The sequence below is a fragment of the Grammomys surdaster genome, unplaced genomic scaffold (assembly GCF_004785775.1).
Source record: "Grammomys surdaster isolate TR1022 unplaced genomic scaffold, NIH_TR_1.0 1129, whole genome shotgun sequence".
NCBI classification, from domain to species: Eukaryota; Metazoa; Chordata; class Mammalia; order Rodentia; family Muridae; genus Grammomys; species Grammomys surdaster.
In genome coordinates this window covers 777,847-799,784 of record NW_021605548.1, presented here as the reverse complement: position 1 = coordinate 799,784, position 21,938 = coordinate 777,847, and the positions used below count along the sequence as shown (strand labels likewise).

Below are 21,938 nucleotides of genomic sequence, written 5' to 3'. Positions count from 1 at the left end.
TCGGATCTGCTCTCCCAGGGTTAGGGCCTCCTAGCTGGTGGAGCAGCTGGACTGGTGTCTCTGCTGGATTCCACCTTCAACTCATCAAGTCCTAGTAAGCTCTCTTCCTGAGCATCAGGCAGACGCTGGGGTCTGCACTAGAAAGGACAGTGTGTGTGCAGGGACCACCACTCAGCTATATGAGGGACATGATGGTAGTACTCCTGCTGTTTTATTTCCAGACCTAGCCATTCACCAAGGCAGCCTACACTTGTCTTATTCAAAGCAGCCATCCATGTCATCTTCCCAGGGTGGTGGCTAATGGAGGGTGGGGAGAGCAAACCATCACATCTGTCACTCAGTTATCTGTGGTAACTTGTGTCAGCCCAATGGTCATCAGCCAAGAGGATCTTCATCCTTGTTGTGTCTGTCAGCTCCTCCAACCTGCTCTTCTGGGGCTGCCTGGGGCCCACCATCACCCCATCACCACCCTCAGATCTGGGATCGTGTGAGTACACCCATTAACAGAGATGTCCTAGCTGAATGGACCTCCCTCCACTTGACTACATGCTTCCTATTTTTAAATGTCTGAGCAACTCCTCTTAGGGGTATCTGTTCTACTCTCAGAGAAGCAAGGGGGGGGTTAGGCTTTGGGAAGCACTAAAGCTAAAGAACTCAGCCCATCACTGATCTGTCGGTAGGCCTCATTTGTTCGCTCATATGGAGTGAACCACTTATGGAAAAACAAAACAGAAAGCCAAAAACATCAGCTTCCCACACAAATATGACAAATTGGATTTCAAAGGAAAGGGCCTATCATTCTACTACCACAGAAGCTATGGAGAGTCTAGCCGTTCACACACCTAGGGAGGCAAGCAGCTCATGAGAAGAAAGCTACACAGTTCTTTAGAGAGATCCCATTCCAGAGGCCCTTATGTATCTGAGTGAGGACTGCACCTGTTTCAGACCCCAGAGAGCAAACTCTAAACAGATTCTAACAGAGACTCTGGATATGGGAAACTTCACCTACATAAGAACCAAGGGCAGAAGTGCCAAAGTTTCCAGAGGGGCCACAAAAGTCAGTTGCCTCAGCAGCCATTAAAATGTTTCCCGAATTAAAAAGGCATACCCAAGACCAGTGACAGAACCAGAGAGGTGGCAGCTCTTGGGCATCCTGTCTAGGTAAGAATGCATCATGTTGTAAAGGTCGTGGTTTAAATCACTGAGGAGATTGGGCTGTTTCATAAGTGACTGAAAGACAGTGGCCACTTGGAACAACCCCCTCCCTCTTGCTACAACGAAGCTCAGGCGGATGGATGTCTGAGTGCAGCTACCAAGCCTGCCAACATTCAAGAACACACGGTACAGATTCACAAGAAGACAGAGGAGGTTCTGAGGAGGAAGCCCCAGACTGTACAAAAATTAGACAGACAGACCTCAATGCTTCCAGCCTCAGTATAACACACACATGGTTCCACAAAGCAAGACAGGGGTGGCCATCAAACTGCCAGACCTACATAGAGTTGTGTATGCCGGGAAGAGGCCAATGCTGGCATGAGAGGTCAGCAGGAAGGAGTCAGGAACTCCTCAAGGGACACTGTGACTAAGGACCTCAGGGACATTCAGCCATGGCTGACATATTGTCAGATGGAATGCCAGCAAGGTTCTATCCTTTATCTATTGGATGGACAGAAACCCCTGACAATACACAGCTAGAAAGGATGTAACAGCTAGACAGGATCACCTTGTTAGAGGACCTAAGATTTCCTCTCTGCCTGCCTCTCCCTTCCTCAGATCAACCCTTCGTACCTGATCGCCTCAGGCCCTAGCAGGAGGACAAGGATAGACACCCCCCGCCCCAGCCAGTGATAAATCTGAAAATAACTCTTAGTGTCTACTAAGGGCTGGCTAAATAAACCAGAGCCATCCATTCCCGGGACAAGTTGGAACTTGAAAACCCACAGGACACCAACTATGACTCCCTGAAAAGAGACTGCTGAGGGGCTTCCTAGCAAAAAGGGCCAGACCGGGAGATGAGATGGTAACCAAATCTGATGCTGAATTTCACCCTTAGAACACACAGGATGGAAAAAGAAAGAACTAACTCCCCCATGTCCTCTGTCCTTCACGTGTGTGCCATGGCACACATTCACAATGCAGCAAATAAAAACTAAATAGAATAATTAAAAAAAAAAAAAAAACAAGACGAAGGACAGAGAAGCACTCAGCCCCATCCAGAGAGCCTGTACCTGTCACCAATGTGGAAGGCACCCAATACCACACCAAAGCTGGCCATGGAACTCTCCCTGAGTTTAAGCTCTCCCTGAGATTAAGGCATTGGCAACTCAAATAAGGTTGCTGAGGGGGCCCAACCCTCTGTGCCTGTTACCCCTCCCTCAGAATCCCCTCAGGGGTACAGCAAGAGAGTTCCTCTAACTTCATGTATTTCTTCAGAGAATCTTGGTCCTGTTTGTCTTGAATGACCATTAAGACAACACATTTGGTGCAGAGTTGCCTGAATGAATGTGGGCTCCAAGCTCATCTCCAGCTGGTGGCTTGGCCTTCCAGAATCTCCACAGACTTCCCCAGGGCATCCACCACTTTCAGGCTTCCTGTTCCTTCCATACACACCCTTCCCCTGCTCCAACTGTACTCCATGCTCCCTAGGCACCAGGCATAAGCAGGGGGAGCATTTTAGAAGGAGGCATGGAACAGAAGGGTCCAATGGGGCAAAGTTCAAATGCAAAAGGAACCAAGCTTTTAGAGACAAGTCCTTGGCTGTGTCCACAACAGATTGCAGACATTAGCAACTAGTGATGACAGGGACTCCCCCTTCCCAGTCACCCACCCGAGCCTTACTCTGGTCACTCATAGACAGTTCTCAGGAGTAATACCAAGGCTACAGGAACTCGTTCTCTTTCTGGGGGTCCAGGACCCAGCAGTACCACGGGTTTGGGTCAGCCACAGGTGGCAAGGAGGAAGCGCTGGCTAAAATTCAGGCCCCAGAGAATGCCTGGGGTGTTCCCTGAGCATCACAGGGTGAGCCTGGCTACACAAACCATCTGTGGAGCATCTGGCAAGCAGCAGGAAGCAGGGTGGACTCAGGGATGAAACTGAAGACCAGCAGCTGGGGTGGAAAGACCAGGACAACTCATCTCCCCGTACAAGTCTTCCCCGTCTCTCCCACCTTTGCCACCTTGTATGGAAATCAGCATCTTCAGGCCTCAGGACTCCATCCATGCTGCACCCCAACTCATAGTGGGGCAGAGGGGTGCAGATATCCAGTGAAGGGGCAGTTCAGGAAGTGAGACCTCTACTTCCACCTTAAGCAACCCCAGGGCCTTTAGCCACCCTCAGAGAGCTGAACAGGCACGACAGTGTCTGCAGTCAGGCCAATGTGCGTCCTCGGGTGTGAATGTGCATCTGGACACATCACTCGGGGTGATGGAGACACTGGTGAGGATATTTTGGTGCCTGTGTGTGCAGGCACCTGTGAGTGTGAACATGTGACTGTGAGCAGAAGAGGAGACACTGACTTGTTCTGCAGGAAGGCATCTCCCCAGGCTGGCCGTGTGCATTGGGGAACGCATCTAGGAGTATATCTTACACCCATGGTGAGCTTGAAAAGTTCTCAGGCCTCCTCCCACCCCCGCAGCCCTACTCAGAGCATCCCCCGGTGTCTTAGCATACACTCTCACCGCCCTGAACTCCTGACCAGACAGACCCCTGTCTGTCAGGTCTCTCTGTGCCTAGCTGGGCGCTTGCTCCCTACCAAGACCATGCCCGACCTCCAACACCCAGGCTCAGACCCGGGGCACAAGACTCAGAAGTGACTTTATTTCTCTGTAGTTAATGCCCCTCAGGCCAGGCTGTTGGGCTGTCCCTGGCTTGACCTCCCTCCCCTTGGGGACCTGGAGGGTCCCAGTCCCTTGCCCTCCCCCTCCCCCCTACCCCAGCTTCCTGCCAGGATGTCTGGATTCCTGGAGCTATCCAGCTGCTTGGGATATGGAGCTGGTGGAGAAACGGAGAAGGCTCACTCACATTTAGGGAGGTTGAGCGTCTCAGACCTTGATTCCAAGCCCTTGCTGTCCCAGCCCCAGCCAGACCAGGCTGGGGAGAGGCAACAACAGGCTCAGGGGACAAGCTCCAAAGCCCAGCAGGAGGGAGGGAGGGGTCTTAGGGCCCAGCCCAAAGGAGAACAGGCCCCAGGCTGAGCAGGAGCCCCCCAGCCAGGGCCCAGGGGTTGCGTCCCGCCGCTGATGCCCCGTTGCACAAATCTTTCTCGCAGCAGTCCACGTCGACTTTTAAGATCCCAGAGTTAATGAACCCCATCAGATAGTCTGAGAAAAAGTGCCGCTTAACGAAGTCGCAGGAGGAAGCACACATCTTGTTCACAGAATGGTCCTTCCTGCCTGGGGAAAAGAAGGAAGGCATGAGGGCTAAGCCCACTTCCACCTGAGCCCTGTCCCTTCCCTAAAACCCAGGAACCTCTAGATCAGTTTAAGACTTGGAGCCAGGGACGAACGAGCCAGTGTTGTTTTGCCTCAAAGTCGTGCTCTTGTCCCGGGCTAGAGGATTCAGAGGACAACTCTGACCTCTCCCTCGCTCTAGCTTTCAGTAGCCCCGCCCCCTCACCAGGTCCAGACTTACTGCTGCTGGGGTCGGTGATCCGCACGCTGGCACAAACGGTATCAGTGGGCTGGCACTGCTTCGGGGCGCAATGGCTGGAATTGGCCAGGGTGCAGTCCTGGCACCACAGACCATAAGCTAGGCAGGGCACAGAGAGAGGAATGACCAGGGGAACCCAGGTCTGGAGAGCCAACCCTACACCCCCATTCCCCAACCTGCTGCAGCTATCGTGGCAGAACCATGCCCCATGGAAGAGTTCCAGTCCCACAAGACCCAAATGGGTCTCCAGGTTGACCCTATGGCTGTACCTACCATCCTGCCTCCCCCCATGCTCTTACTCCTGCACACAGCCGCCCCCCCCCAAAGATAGGTAGGTTCCAAGACAGGAAAGGTCCACCCGACTTAACAGGAAGCTCGCTGGACCTCTGAGAATGAGGGATATCTGTGCAGTACTAGAAGCAAGGTGGAAAGGCACTGGATGCCCTCAGGTGTGAGGAGAGCCCCCGGTGGCTGGAGCTGAGATATAAGAGTGGTGCTCCCCGCGACATGACCCCCTCCCCGCTCACCCCCCCCCCAACTCACCCGGCGAGGGGCAGAGAAGCAAGGCCAGCAGCGCCAGGCCAAGACTCTTCATGGCTGCAGGCAGCATGCTCCGATAGGGCCTGAGAGAGGCGCGGGGGCTGCAGGCGGGGGTCCTCTGGGACGAAGGCCTGGAGGGGAATAGCCTCGGTCAGAGGACCCTTCCTTTTTCTGGCCTGAGGATATAACCATCCCCCCCGCCCCAGGAATCAAAAGCGCGCGGGGTGTGTGTGGGGGGTGGGAGGTCCAGTAGCTCTCAATGCCCCACCCCCAACCCATCACCAGGAGCATCCACCATCACTGCCTCCCCTCCAGGGAGGAGAGGTCTGCCCTCTCCGGTGAGGTGGCCACCCGAGGTCCCCGCAGCCTTCGCCCTGCACCTGCGTGGGGAGGGTGTCTTCTCTCCCCAAGGAGCTGTAGGTGCCTCCGGACAGGAAAAGCGGGAGGAGGGAGCGCACCTTACCTGCCGGCGGGGGAGGGGTGCGCGCCGCGTCCCCGTCCTCGTCCCCACCCCTGGGCTGGGGGGCCGGGAACCCCGCGCCGAGTCCCCTCCCCTGGTCCCCGCGCGCGCGCCTCGGCGCTCACCGCGAATCGGGGCGTGGAGTGCGGGCCTCGGGGTGGGGGGCGCACTCACATCCCTGGGGTGTCCGCACTCCGGGCTCAGCGGCGGGCGCGGCGCGGGGAGCGATGCCCTTCGGTCTCCCTGCGGACCGGAACCGGGGCGCAGCTTCGTCTTTCGGGGAACGCAGCCGCAGACGAGGACCCCGCGCGAGGGGCGGGGCGGAGCCGGGGCGGGAGCCGCGCGCGGAGGGGAGACGCGCGGGGTGGGGGTCGCCAAGGGCTGGAGGCCACGCAGCAGGTCGCCCTACCCGGCCTCGGCGCCCTTCGTCCGCGCGCAACGCCCCTTCTAGGTCTCCTGCTCCCGCTGCAGCAGCCCCCCACCCTTGTCCACCTCCCTACCCGGCGTGGGAGGATCCTCCCCCTCTGCTTGGCCGAGGTCCCCTTGCAGATTCTCGGAAGAGCTTTGGCTGCTAAAGGAAGCAAAATGCACAAAGACGCAGCGAAAGAGGGAAGCGGAGGGATAGCGGCTGTGGGGTTCAGACGCCCAGCCTTGGGGCTCCTCCCTTCCCAACCTCCACCTCGCGTCCAATAGTTCCAGCCAATTCTACTCCTAAGAGTGCCCATGACGACGCCCACCGGCAACTCAGCCCTAGGGACTTTTGTAACCAACCACACCCACACACAGAGATGACAATCCTGGCCCCGGTATAGGGATAGTTGGCCAGGTTCACACCTTGCGCTCCTTCTCCCACCTGCCCTTCATCTCTCCTGGGCTCTGGGTAAGCCACAGCTAGTACCTTCGCTCCCTTTTCACACAGGAGGAAAGCTGTTCCGTGTTCAAAGCCCTAGGCCCTGGGAAAAGCTGTGAGCAGACCTTGGATTCTGAAGGCCCACCCCACCCCCACCTTAGAACCTCACACCAGACAAACGATTGTCACTAATACCAGGTCCTTGCTAGATGTAACAGCATCAGCTGTCAATCCGAGCGCATAGTCTGTTCTCTTTGATCTAAACAAGCACATTATAGGTGCACATCGCCTTGGTATCTCGGTGTTGAGTTTACAGGTAGGGCGAACACACAGCGATAGAGCTTCCTGCCCAGTGCCACACCAGTGACTAGATGATCAAACAGTATGAACACTTGAGTGGTTCACAAGTGCTGAGGAAGAGGGGGACTGGAGACTTTGAAGAAGGGATCTAGTTGAAGACAGTACAGAGGGCAAGAGTTAGTTCATAAATGATTCTCTGCAAAATATGTCAGTACCTTTGTGGAGCCCAGAGCCAGCCTGCCAAAAGACTCGGGTGAGGGCAGCGTCACCCGAGCCTGCACTCAGGCTGGCAGACTGGGCCATAGTATGGATTCTTGTAGAGCAAAGGCCTGGTGAGGCTTCTAGGTGTTTTCTGGAGAAACATGGGGGAGTGAATGGTCCATGAACCCTGTTCATCATGACCTGACGGAAGCTTGAAAAAGCCGGTGTCCTGCCTACATTTACCCCAACACTAACAAACCAAAGAGTCAAACAGAGATAAGCACCAACAACAAACTGAAATCCTAGAACACAAAGTTGATGTGCTTATTAAGATGTGCTAGAAGAAGAAACACATGACCCCAAGCTCAACTGCAAGTTTACCTGAAAGAAACTTGACTTACTTGAAAAAAGACCAATGGGGGCCTTAAAAGAATTTCCAGGAAAAGAAGCCAGTCACTGAAAAAGAAAGGGGGAGGGAGCAACAAACACCCTACATGTCACATCCTTTTATTTATATGAATATGCCCAAAATGTAAGAATCCAACAAAGACAGAAAGATTAGCCGAGTATGAGGGAGGAAGAGGAATGACTGGCTTGGGACACAACTAATAAGGGAAGTGATAAAAGTTTCATTTTGTAGTAATGATGTGCCCTAAAATTAGATCCTGGTGATGGATACACAACTTTATTAATACACTAAAAGTCACTCAAATGTAGTCAATAAAGAGTGAGTTTTGTGCTATGTGATGTGTCATATCTTAATAAAGTTGATGTTTAAAAAAAAACTTAGCACAGAGTTAGCCAGCAAATTAGATACAGATGAAGAGGGAATTTATAAGCTGGAAGACAAATCTGAAGAAATTATCAAGAAAGGCTGAGGATCTAGCTCAGAGGTAGGACTCCTGCCCACAAACGCTCAGGGATGTAACATGCAATAAGAAGTTCAGAAGCATAAAGAACTACAAAAGATGGTGTGCAGAGAACTAAGAAAAGTCTAACTGAAACCCCCACGATTGTGTTTAAAGACATTCTACTAAAAATAAGTCAGAACTGGTGAAAGGTAAGTACTGGTAGAGATTCTGATGTATAATAAGCAAAATAACAAATGACGATTTACCTAAGCACAACATAGCAAAATTACAGCCCACCAAAGACAGGAAAACCTAGAAAATGAAGAAGATAATTCTAAAAAATCTGGCAACAGAGCAACCAAAACCAAAGAGGATGAAATAGCATCTTTACAGAGTCCCAAAAAATAATGCCTAATTCAGAATTTAATACACTGGTTTTCTACAATTAAGTGCAAAACAAATTTTCAGATAACCTTAAGCCTAGAAAACAACTTAGTAGCAAGAAAACAAAGAGACTGACTCAAAATCAACAAAGGATCTAACTAAATATGCTTCAAAAGAAGGCATACAGGTAGTTACAGGTTTGCAGAAGAATACTAAATATCACTGGTTACCAAGGAAATGTTAATTCAGACCACAATGAAATGTAATGTGACATCAATTAGGATAATGATTCCACAAAAGATGGAGTACCACAGTGCTAGCCAGGATGTTAAGGAGGGGAATGTGTGCATGATCTCATCTGAGGAGCAGAGAAAGAATGATGAAGCCCAGGAGCTGGGCACCAAGAGATACAATTTCCCTTAGACAGAAGGTAAGTCAGTAAGATCTGTTACACAACCCAGGGCCATAGTTAATACAATGGTTTTTTTTTTTTTAATTACCAAGATAAAGTATTTTAAATGTCGTCATTGAAAACCCAAGAGGTTGAAAAGCTGATTGGCTTCATTTAATTATTCTACGGTATGTTGTGTATCTAAAGGCTCCCTGGTACCCCTAAAACACACACAACTATAATTAATCAACTGAACTATTTCTTTTGATTTGTTTTCTTGTGACAGGATCATGCTGGTAGCCCAAGCTGACTTCTAACCTGCTACTCTTCTGCCTCAGCTTCTGTAGTGCTGAGGGTCCAGGTATGTACCACCGCATTGGCTATGTTTGGTTACAAAGGTTAACCACTCAAGTGCCAGTTCCCAGGTGTTGGCACTATTGAAGACTTTCTGGAAACTTTAGGAGTTGAGGATGGAGAAATGAAGACTGGTGACAGATCCTGTGGAGTTGCCCCTGGCCCTTCCTGTCCCTGTGCTTCCTATCTGTTAAGAAATTAGAACAACCTCTACCAAATGTTCCTCCCATGTCCTGTTGCCAAGCAACCTGGAGAGATACCTCAGAGACAGTGAGCTATAGCATATCTTCCCTTCTTAAAGCTGTTTATAGAGATATTTTATGTCAGAGCAATAAGAAAACTAATATACTGACTCAAAGTTTTTGAATGGTTATTTTGTATTTATTTGGGGGGATTTTGGGGTGCTGTTTTCAAAGATAAGGTCTTGTGAAACTCAGTCTGACCTTGAACTTGCTATATAGACCAGATTGGCTTTGAATTTCTGATCCCTCGACCTCTGCCTTCCAAATGCTAGGATTACAAGCAGGCCATACCACAACCGGAATGCTGTTTTATAGCTTGAATAAATATATATTTTCAGATAAAATTCAAAGAGTTTTACCCCTATCCACTCCTCCCTAGATAAACATTTAAAGAAGATGCTTCAAAAAGGAGGATGATGGTGAAGGGACGCCTGAATACAGGAGAGAGAAAAGACCTGGCTTACAAGAAGGAAAGTCTAAGTCATCCTATGCCAACAAAGGCATCTGCCATGTGACTTCTAGACAGCTGGAACCCTGGGCAGCAGCGCGTGCCAGTCAGGCGGGTGCTCTAGGACAGGAGATCCAAGACCCTGCATTGCTAAGAAACAGCTAAGTGAGTGATAAACTTTAGACTCCTTTAGATGCTCAGGATGCAGAGAAAGGTTTCCAGGGCAACCAGCAGCTCTCACTGAAAGAACCACATGTGGGGCAGGCAACCTGTACAAAGACTAGAAGTGGAAAGACACCAAGGATTCAGAGCAGTAAGGAAGGCAGGGTTGGGTGGGGTGGGGTGGGCAGACAGAGAGCCTGGGAATCAATCTACAGGGAGATGAGATAGGGACAGATCAAATAACAGAACCCTCCAGAGAACTGTAGTGTACTACCTTATCTGTGAGAAAATCCCTGTTGAAGAGTGTGTAACTAATGCTATGTAACATTTGGTTGGCCCATGGTACTCAGACGGTAGGTCAAACATTACTCTGGATGTGTGAGGGTGTTTTGGGATGAGATTAACATTTAGCCAGCAAAAAAAGGATGAAAAAGCGTTTCTTTTCTCTTTTTTCCTTCATTTCTAGGGCCTCGCTATGTTGCCCAGGTTAGTCTCAAGTCTACGTAGCTCAGGCTAGTCTCAAGTCACTATGTAACTAGATGAGTGCCGCTGGACTCAGCCAAGTTAACATTTATTACTGTTCGTTTGTTATTGAGGGAGTCTTGTGGCCCTCCCTTCTCCCTGGGGCTGCTGACTATGAGCCCAGGAGAACAAAGGGAGCAGAGTCAAACAGTGTTCGCACAGCCCATGAGTGTGACTACCAAGATCAGCTTCAGGGAGGCAGCTCAATTTTAATTGGGGGTAAATCAAGGTTATAGAGGTTTTGGAAAGGGTATTGGTGTTTCTAGACAAGTAGATTTCTAGGTAGGTGGGTACATATCATTGACTACAGCTTAGGGTACTGGCTAATGCCTCGTTTGCATGGAGAGGCATTCTAGAAATCACAGGGGCTTGCTGGACAGGTTCTTTATCAGGAGAAAGGAAGCTGAACCCAAAATCTCACCAAGGCTACCTGACATTCCGAAGATAGAAGGTGGGGGGTTTCGGGCTCCCCAGACAAGGTCAGAGAGGAAGAAGACCCACTTATAAAAGGAGTTCTCCATTTTGTACCGAGCTCAAGTTGTACAATGGTCGACTGTGGCCTTAATTAGCAGGGTTTTTCCACAGGGTATCATGACTGTGGGTATAATGGATGACGTTATGACAGGAGAGATATGAATAAATATCTATTCACCCCAGATAGAGAACCCACAAACAACCAAAGTAAGGACCACTCTACTAGCTGGTTTTGTGTCAACTTGACACAAGTTGTAGTTATCACAGAGAAAGGAGCCTCCCTTGAGGAAATGCCTCCATGAGATCCAGCTGTAAGGAATTTCTCAACTAGTGATCAAGGGGGAAGGGCCCAGGCCATTGTGGGTGGTGCCATCCCTGGGCTGGTAGTTTTGGGTTCTGTAAGAAAGCAAGCTGAGCAAACCAGGGGAAGCAAGCCAGTAAGCAGCACCCTCCAAGGCCTCTGCATCAGCTCCTGCCTCCAAGTTCCTGCCCTGTGTGAGTTCCAGTCCTAACTTCCTTTGGTGATGAACAGCAATGTAGAAGTGTAAGCTGAATAAACCCTTCCCTCCCCAACTTGCTTCTTGGTCATGATGTTTTGTGCAGAAATAGAAACCCTGACTAAGACAATCACCAAAGTCCAACTTGTTGTACAATGGGTTTTACTCATTTTAGGGTTACTTAAGAGAAATATGGACATCCCTTACAGGATATGTAAATGGCTCAAAGACAGCTATACCACCAAAAGTCCATTCTAATAAAAGCTATGAACTCAGGAGAGCTGGAAATCAAGAGCACACTGTAAAGCCTGCAGGCACATCCACAGGTTGCAGAGTGTCTCTTCCAGTCAGCTCAGCTGGTCTCTGTCTTTTTCAGGAGGCTTGGTTGGTCTGAGAGTAGGTCTCAGTAGCCCTCACTGCTTATATCCACTTGTTACATAAGGGTCCTAGTGAGTCTGGTTGGTTTCAGGGACTTCCTGAAGCCTTCATGTAATCGAACTTTGGCTACTTTTTGGGTTCCTTTCTGAATCACCCTTCTCCACTCCTATTTCTACCCTTCCAACCCCCAACACTAGATAGAAGCAAAAGAAGGAGAAGTGGGGGTCAATATTGTTAGACTACTTTCTGGTGAATAGGTGTATTAAGTTCCTTGGGGCAAGTTCGATCTTTGACATTAGGATATTCAATTTCTTTCTTTCTTTCTTTCTTCTTCTTCTTCTTCTTCTTCTTCTTCTTCTTCTTCTTCTTCTTCTTCTTCTCCTCCTCCTCCTCCTCCTCCTCCTCCTCCTCCTCCTGTTTCTCTTCTTCCTCCTCCTCCTCTTCCTCCTCCTCCTCCTTCTTCTTCTCCTTCTCCTCCTTCTTCTCTCTTTGTGCACAATCACTTGACAAACTATAACAATCACAACCAGCAACCAGCAGCATCAGCAGAAAGAGAAGCAGCAGCTACAGTCCCTCTCTGGAATCTAGCTTTCAAGAGTCCCCAGAATTCCAAACATCACACACTTGCAGAAACTATCTACAATTGGCAAGCTCACACCCTTGCTGGAGCACGAGGCAAATCATAGTCAGCTGCTGTGGACAATCTAAAGCAGCTCCATATCCTCCCACACCTGGGATTAAAACAAAAACATATTCCTACAATCTCTCTCTCTCTCTCTCTCTCTCTCTCTCTCTTGTGTGTGTGTGTGTGTGTGTGTGTGTGTGTGTGTGTGTGTTTAAAGAAACCAAAATCCTCACTATACCTTTGTTGGTTATTTCCTGAACTTAAAGAGTTTCCCTACAGGATAGACTGTTTCACCTCTGTTTACAACATCCTGAGTCCTGTGTCTTAACCAGCTTTCCTCCATGATAGAGGTTTATCTAGGAGAAAATTGCTACACAACAGGGCAGAGGGCAGAGGTCAAAGGATAACTTATAAGAATCAGTTCTCCCCTTCTATCATGTAGGTCCTAGAGATTGAATTTAAGGCTTAGCAGCAAGGACCTTTATTCACTGGCCCATCTCACTAGCCCACAGAGTAACATTTAAATGGTTAAGTCTTGACTAAGTAAGTACTTCATAGTGTGGGTGGGCCACATCTAATCAGCTGAAGGTCTAAATAGAAGGAAAACCTGAGGTTGCCTGAGCAATAGGGAATTCTGCCAGTCCTGACTTTGGGCATGGTTGCTTGTGGGCTGTTGACTGTTGGCCCATCTTCAGGGGTTAGAACTGTCATCCCACAGTCATGTGAACCCCTTCCTTAAAATAACTCTGCATGTTTGCATACTCATTTGCTCTCCAGAGAACCCTGGGTAGTGAGGGACACTGGTGATGGAGGTCACCAGAGTCTGTTCTGGTCCTCCCTGATCACAAAAAACAACGGGCAGGGATGGGGTTACTGAGGATGCGGTATGGAAGCCCTCAGCAGGTGTAGTCTCGCCCTCACCACCTTCCATCATCCGATTCTCACCCTAAGCCAGCATGAAGCTTCCCCTTGACAGCCAGAGAAGACTGGTGTCAGGTCGTGGGGGCTCCTGTACTGGGGAAGAACACAAACTGGGGCAGCCAAGCCAACAGGAAGATAGCTCTTTGCTCTGCTGTACATGGCAGAAAAGAGGACCTTGGATGTGGATAAGAGTTTGGACAGGATCTCCCTGAGGTGAAACAGAAGATATGAGGAGGAAGTGGTTGGCTCAGGCTACATTCGGCAGAAAATCACAGGCCATAGGATGGGTGGATGCAGGCCAGCATCCAGATATGGCCATCCTTAACCATATGTGGCTCATCTATTTCTTATTTCATACTACCCTTCATGAGGCAGAGGGACAGGATTGTTAAAAGGCTGGCTTCTGCCTCCTTTCTCAGTTCACTCTGGAGTTCCACACAGGCATGGTATGGCTGAGAGGGCTCCATGATGGTATGGGGACTTTCCTGACCACAGCTAGCCCTCCCCCAGGATGGAAATCTCTGTCAAGTTTCTGTTCAGTACCTGTGAACCCAAGGTGAGTCTAGCCCCAAATCTTAATCCCTAGGGGAGGTGGTGAAATGGGCTTGCAGGCTAGCCTACTCAGACACCACCCTCAGACATTCTCATCCTGTGATCTCCCTCACCCCTCCCTCAGCCCAAGCTAAATGAACTTGCTTTTCACAAAGACAGCACCTTCAAGAGTGAGTCACAAAGACTGTGGCTTCTGTCTTGGGTCCCCTCAGCACTTCCATGGCCCTAATCCTGGTATAGCCACCTGCCACATCATGAAGTAGCTCTAGCAACAGGGGCTGAGCCTGCCAACACCCCATGAGTGAGTTTGGGAGTGGACCCTGCCCAGCTAAGCTTTCAGATGGGCCAGAAGCCCCTGGCCTGATTCGAGATCACAGTCCAGAGCCCCCTACAAAGCACCTGGATTCCTGCTCTAGGCACCAAGAGGAAATGAATTTGCTGTTTTAAGCCCCTACATTTGAAGGCAATCTGCCTGCCACACCGGAAAACACAGGTGGGTAGGGCCTAGCTTATGCAAGAGCTGGGGTGGGGGCAGAGCACAGGAGGAGGCTAGGATGGAGAAAGAATAAGGCTTGAGGAGAGGAAGGCTGGCCCCTCGGGAGCACGGAAAATGGAGAGCCTGAGACCTGCTCTCCCCAGGCTGGACTTGGTTGCCAGGGAGACGAGATTCCCAACCTGGTTTCCAGGCTACTCTGACTTCCTCCTGATGCTTGCGGTCTGTTGGTTTTCCCTATCAGGATTTTTGCAGGCAAGAACAATGGTAGCCATGATTAGCAGAAGAAAGGATTTTAAAAAGTGAAATGTCAAGATGTGACCCAGCCTCTCTAGCCTGGGCAGCCCACCCCCTCATGGAGTAGGCTTTGACTGACCTAACCTGGCTGGCTCATACTGCTGTTTCTAGGTCCATGGGGTAGCAAGGACGGTGGATCTTGACCCTGCCTGGGACACTCTGCTAAGTACCATACAAAGGATAATGTGTTCATGGCCCAGGGTTTGTTTTTACCTATTTATTTTTGGTATGTGTCTGCAGTTGTGTGTGTATATGTTTATGTTGGGGTGCATTGTGTGTGTACATGTTTGTGGAAGTCAGCAGTCAACCTGGGTGTGGTTCATCAGAAACTGCCACATGGAGGGACACACCTTTAATCTCAGTACTCAGAAGACAGAGACAGGCAGATCTCTGTGAAGTCCATGCCAGCTGGGTCTGGACAGCTGTGGTCTGCACAGTGAGTTCCAAGCCAGCCAAAGTGTGTATGTGTGGGAGGAGAGTGATTGAGTGAGAGAGAGAGAGACAGAGAGAGACAGACACAGAGACACAGAGAGAGAAAGACCAAAGAGAGAGACAGACAGAGACAGAGGGACAAAGACAGAGAGAGAGTGCACTGATTTTTGAGACAAAGTCTCACTCATCAAATAGGCTGACCTGTTAGCCAGTTGGCCTCAGGGATCCTCAGTTCCACGTCCCCTGTGCTGGGATTACAAGTGCTCCCACAGAGGTTAGAAGAGGACATCAGATTCCCTGAAACTAGAGTTAGAGATGATTGTGAGGCCCCATGTGAGTGCTGAGAATCATACCCTCGTTCCCTTCAAAACCAACAAGTGCTCTCAAGAGTTAGTTATCTCAACGAACTTCAGATGCCCAGACCTCTTTTTTATACAAAGGACTGGTAATTTGGAGCTGCTTCTCAGCGCTAATGTCAGAACCAGGGACAGCGCCAGTGTCCCAGTCTGTACACCATTAGCTCCCCAGGGCCCAGGAGTCCTGGAGCTCCAGAGAAGAGGGCAGATGACAGGGATGAGGGGTGAGGGGCCAGCTGAGGCACACTGCAGAGCTTTCTGCTTTAACCAGGGCCCAGAATTCCTCCAAACAGTTAGAGACTACACTTGACTCACAGAAGATGGCCTTATTTGCAGTGGCTCACACCCAGGGCATGAAGAAATCATTATTTCTAAAAACTTCTGGTGACAGCCCCCAACAGGAACTAGAATAGGAGACACACAGTAAGGATGTCATGTGACCATGAGCCAAGCCTAGAAGGATGGGAAAGATTCCCTAGACCCTTAGAGAGAGTGTGGCCCTGCTGGCAACTTTGACTACTTGAAAGGCTAAGGCAGGAGGATTATCATAAGGTTAAGGCCAGCCTGGGCTACATATTGAGTTCCAGGCTAGCCTGAGATACATAGTGAATTCCAGGCCAGGGCAGGTGACAGAGGGAGACCTTACCTCAAAATTAAAGAAATCCAGAAGCCTTCTAGCTTCAGGGTGGCTTGGTAGTATTACTCTTGCTAATTATTCATGAGACCCTGGCTTCAGTCCAGAGTATTACAACCTACGCTCTACCTTCCAACAGCATGAGAAGATGAGAAGCGTCTCTGGTGGGTTAAGCACCAAACATGTGGTGACCTCTCACATTGGCCACTCCAAGCTGCCATGCTGCCTCTCCAGCTCATGTTTACAGGCTGGCCTGGTAGGCAATAGGTGGCAGGCATTCTCCTTTTTCCACCTCCACTGTGCCAGGATTTCAAGTGTGCCCACGGCCAGTGGAGCCTTTTCAGGTTGAATGGTCCGTCCTCCGACATAAGTGTCTCATTACAGAAGACTTAATGCCCAGAAGGAGTTGGAAGAATTGAACAACCAGCCCCCACATGCCCAACAACACATGCTCTGCTTGCCTGCCAAGTGTCTCCCTGTCCCTCTGATCCTCCCTCCCATCTTGCCTTCTTGACAGGCTTCAAAAGGAGCTGTAGACATCTGCATAGGCCCCCTGAGACCTCAGCATGAATGCCATTGACTAACAGTGCTCTGTTGTATCAGAGGTAAAAATATTACTCAGTGAAATGGAGGAGCCCCAGGTGAAGCATTCCATAGCAAGTTCTATCAACTACATGACACCCAAAGCCCTCTCCAAATTAGACATTGCCATCACACACACACACACACACACACACACACACACACACACCACATGCACACACATACACATACAAACACACAGATCATACACATACATACCACACACCATATGCACACACACACCAAAGACAGACAGACAGACACACACACATACCACATGCATACACACAAGCACACACACACGATATAGAGATAGAGATAGAGAGAAAGAGAGAGAGAGAGAGAGAGAGAGAGAGAGAGAGACAACATACACACAGACACTATATGTGCACACACACCACAGACACACACACCACAGACACATCACAAACACCACATACCACATGCACTCACACAAACATACACACACACTACATGCACATACACATCATACATGTCACATATAACCACATATTACATGCACACACACATATGCACATATATACACATCACATGCACACACATAAACACACAGATCATATATATACACCACACACCACATACACACCACAGATACTCACACATAACATGCACACACACCCCACATATACACACACATCACACACATACACATCACACACACCACATACACACATATCACAAGCATGCACGTGCACACCACATATCACACACACCACATACACACACACCACTTGCACACACATACACACACACACACACCAATCCCCTCCTTCTCATTCACAGTTCTCTTTCTTTCCCAAGGCAGGCATTAGGAAATCTGGAAGAGCTGGAGTGGAAATCTGTGGTGTCTTAGCTGTCTTTCCTTTGCTGTGCTAAAACACTGACCAAAAACAACTTGGGGAAGAAAGGGTTTGTTTCACCTTATAACTTCCGGGTCACAGTTCAACATGGAGGGAAGTTTGGGCAGGAACTAGAGGCAGGAAGCAGGAGGGAGGAAGTGAAGCAGAGGCCATGGAGGCATGATGCTCATTGGCTTGCTCCCATGACTTGTTCAGCCTGCTTTCTCCCAAAAGCCAGGGTCATCTGCCTCAAGGATAATATCTCCAGTGGGATGGACCCTCCCACATCAAAGAAAAAGTCGCAACAGACATGCTTCCAGGCAAATTTGATGGAGGCATTTTCTCAGTTGAGATTCCTTCTTCCCAGGTTGCCCTAGCTTTTGTTTGTTTAGTTAACAAAAAAAAAAAAAGAAAAAGAAAAAATAGAAAAGAAACCTAACCTGCAAACATAGTGTGTTCTTGTGTATCATTTCTTGTCACTCCAGGCTAGCAATTTGTCCTTTGCCATACAGAGGAACACTCTCTCAGATGAGTAGGCTGTTAGGTGCTAGCCATAGGTGTGGGCATGAACTTCCTGCTTTCTGGTCAGTACTCGAGTGTGGGTTGTCAGATCTGAAGGTCAGGTGAAGTTCTAAGCAATTGCTGGATTTACATGGTGTGTGGGGCTGTGTGTGGGTGTGGTGTGTTTGTGTGTATGTGTTCTATACTGCAAACATGTGGGTGTGCGGTGCTGACACGGGCACTTTCTGTGGTATTGATCAGCTCTGGGAACTTCCCCATGGTTCCCTCTGCTTCCTGCCCTGGAGTCTTATGTTTACCTGCAATTCTTGCCTCTTCGAGAGCATCTGAAACCCACACTAGGGGTGCTTGGTACCACATGCCCTGATACAGAGTCACATTCCATGAAAAGACGGAGCTAGGGAGATGGCTCAGTGGGTAGTGTTTGTCATATAAAAGTGAAGATCTGAGTTTGGATCCCCAGAGCCCGAATCCAGCTGGGCACAGTAGTGCTGTAATCTCAGTGTTCCTACAGGAACTAGGAGGTGGGGTCAGGGAGATCCTTGGGGGCACACAGTCCTGACTTGTGTGGTAGTGAGACTATTTCAAATGAGGTGGAAAGCAAGGACAGACTCTTGATCTCCACATACATATTGTAGCAAATGTGTGACTAAATACACACACATACACATTTACACACACACACACAGGTAAAAACTGTGTTCAGTATGTGCCCATGTGGAGGTTCCATAGTGAGAGGAAGAAAGACAAGCAGACACCTCACTGCTGTGAACAAATCCTGTCCCATGAACATCCACCCACTCCCCAGACAGCACCCATCCACTCCCCTCAAGAGTGAGTCCGAAGACCATTCATGAGGCCCCATCTCTTAAAGGTCTCATCCCTCAAACCACCAGACTTGGACAAAACTGAACATATAAGTCTTTGGAGGACAAACCACAGCAAAACTAGATAGCACCGGGACTGTCATGGAACAGGCACCGTCTCCTAAAAGGAGAAACGACCAAACAAGAACAAACCATTCCCAGAAACACTCGCTCGCCATCCCTTCAAATGCAAGGCTTCAACGTTTTTATTCCTCATCTTTTTAACCTGAGTATCTCTCCTTTAAGTTCTGGGAGGAAGGCACCGTTCTTCACATTCCCGTGTTGGCTTGCTTTGTGACGCTTCAGTATCGCACTGCTGCTGTTACAAACAAGAAGCTGAGGCTTGATTCAGGCTTCTCTTTGCAGGTCATCCTGTCCTGACAATGTCACACAAGCTGGGCCTTCAGAGAGCAATATTCTGAAGCCACTGCCTTTTTCTATTTTATCCTTTCTGTGACGTTCCTATCAACTTGACACACAGGTGGGGGAAGGGTAATTGTGTTTGCTTCCTATTTCTAAGGTTTTTGCTGCTGCTGTTTTGAGAGATGTGTGTGTGTGTGTGTGTGTGTGTGTGTATGTGTGCCTGCGCATGTGTACGCACGAGTGCACACATGTGCAAGCTAAAACAAGGTCTTGTGTGCTGAAACAAGGTTCCTTGTAGCTCAGGCTATCTCAGAACTCCAGATTCCCTTGTTATCACCTCCTGAGAACTGAGATTGAGGCGTGCACCACTCTGCCCGCCTTGAGGATTTTTTTTAACCTACCATGTTTAGTATGTGTGTAAAAATGTCCATATTATTACAAAGCCAAAAGTTCAGGGCAGGGTGCATCAGCAGAAGCATACCCTGTGACTCTACCCTTATTGCTCCATCCTTGTCGCCTCTTCTAGGGTCTCCCCTTCCCCTGGGATATGTGTCTCTTCTATACCAACATGAGAATCAGTGGCTTGTGTTGGCATTCTCTTCCTTACACCAAGTGTGGCCACCAGCAGCACACTGCCATTTCTGTTTGTCAGCACATCCTGAGGAAGAACCTACATGCTCTTTTCTTGGACCATGTGACCCTGGGGGAGGGGCCATGGACCAGTGCATCCAGACAGCCCTGTAGCAGTGGCCCTTGGGAAGTTCCCTACCTTAGCCAGTGTGCGAATGTGTAACCTTTAGAGTGGGTTCCTGAAGTGGACAAAACGGTGTTCCATCTGCAGGTATCTGTGCCGCTGACAGGAGTCTCTCCCCCAAAGGCTGTGAGTCCCCTGAACTCAAAGTGCAGTCGCTAATTGCCCAGAGCTGTCAGAAGATGTCCACGTGGTCCAAGTTAGCTGTGTTCCCTGAACGGGAAGATACTGAGTTTTGTGGAGTTAGACAAGTGCATGGTGCCTTCTGGTAACTGTCCATTCATGCATGATGATGATGATGATGATATTTTAATATTTCCCCCAACTAAATATCCTGGAACTTCTTAGTGCTCAGGGAAAGTAACCTTAATAACCTTAATTAACCGTAAGTTACGTGCACACACACAATTTTGTCTTTTATCACTCTCTCTCTGTCCCCCTTCTCACGTCTTTCACCCCTGCTGTCTTCCTCTTATTGTTCTTGGTAGTATAGGGTTCATAGCTTCCCTGTCTGCCCTCCTACACCTCAGGGCAAAGGACCCCTTTGAGTTTCTGCAATGGTGTGACAGGTGCTGTCAGAAAGGCCACACCCCTTTGGTGGCTTCTCACTGCTTTTGCTGACACTCTGGGGCAGGTGGTCTGCAGAGGTTCCTTTGCTGTGAGCAAGGCTGGCTGGCTTGCTGCCAGAGACTGCCCTGGGGCTCACAAGTTCTTATGCCTTCTCCTGTTCATTTCTCCTCTGCTCCTTGGGAGCCTGGGAGTTGGAAGCCTGGGTGGCCTTGGCCTAGAGCTGAACCTACACTTTCTTCTCAAGTTGCCTGCCTCTCTATCCCATCACTCCTGCCTCATCCTTGGGGCTTTACACTTAGATTCTTGGGCTCCTCCAGCCTTTCCAGCCAGCTCCACACATCTGAGTGCTTGGTATTGCCGAGAAAGACCTGGGGCTCAGTGTCAGGAAAACTATCAGAAACACAGATAGACATGTAATGTCACAGACCCTTCGGCTGCCACCCCCTGCAGTCTCGGATAAGCTAGTGTGAATGACCTTACAGCTCTCAGGGCACGCCTCCTCCCCACTCCTCAGAACCATGACAGCCTTGACTTATAGCTGGTCTTCTATCATTGTTAACAGCACACCAACTGGGTCATGTGGTGTGGAGCACCCTTCCCCTAGAAATCTAGAAAAGGAAGAAATCCCCTTTTTTGTTTCCTGGATCTGAAGGGAGCTGAGAGAACTGGAGGGTTTGTCTGTCTCCTTCAGGGCCCGTTACGCTGCCTAATATTTAACACTAACTCTCCTCACATGCTGGGAACTGAAGGGAGCTGAGGCTCTTTGTGAGAAAGCCCTGCTGTTGAGGTCCAAGTCTGACATTACCAGAAAGCCCTGAGCAAAATAGCAGACTTCCTTTGTTAGCTTCCTCCTCTTAAGCTGGGGGATCCCAGACCCCACACCTTATACCTGCGGAATGTCAGGAAGGCTTGGTTAGGTTCAGCTTCCTTTAAGAACCTAATGACCTAACTCCTGAGATTCCTGGAGCACCTCCCCATGCTAATGAGGTATCTCAGTACCTTAGCCTTCAGCCAATGATCTTTGCCCACTCTTTGCCCCCTTCCCCAAAACTATATAACCCTCGGCACACCCCAAGTAAAGTTGATCTGTCTCTCCAAAGCTTGTCCTGGTGTGTCACTATTACTAATCATACTCACAGGCCATTTGAAGCCCTGTTCATCGACTCTGCTCCCTTCGTCCTCCTGGGCCAGTGACCAACGATCCCAGGGAGAAGGGAGACAGCTCTTCCCTTCAGGACTGCGGTCATGCCCCTTCTGTCTTTCCTAGGGGAGCTCCATCTTGGACCTATGGGCTCATTCTCCTACTTCAGGCTGAAGTGTTCCTATCTAAATTCCTCTGAAGTGCGAGTTCATCTTCCTTCCTTCCTATAAACCTTATCTGACCTTGTTTGTGTCAGAATACATTGAATAACAACA

General features: G+C 49.4%; 1 protein-coding gene across 3 annotated transcripts; it reads right to left on the bottom strand.

The window, feature by feature from the left end:
* Positions 1-3,794: 3,794 nt before the first annotated feature.
* On the bottom strand, positions 3,795-20,048 carry Ly6h (lymphocyte antigen 6 family member H). Of its 3 annotated transcripts, none has more exons than XM_028783446.1 (4): positions 5,822-6,321; positions 5,191-5,318; positions 4,630-4,746; positions 3,795-4,391 (listed from the first exon to the last, which is right to left on the bottom strand). In XM_028783446.1, coding segments are annotated over exons 1-4 (483 nt in total). In that variant the 5' UTR covers positions 5,824-6,321; the 3' UTR covers positions 3,795-4,155. The 3 variants fall into 3 exon arrangements, with proteins under 3 accessions (XP_028639279.1, XP_028639280.1, XP_028639281.1); XM_028783447.1 differs by having other exon boundaries at positions 5,773-5,909; XM_028783448.1 differs by lacking the exon at positions 5,822-6,321 and adding an exon at positions 19,971-20,048 and having other exon boundaries at positions 3,797-4,391.
* Positions 20,049-21,938: the final 1,890 nt, after the last annotated feature.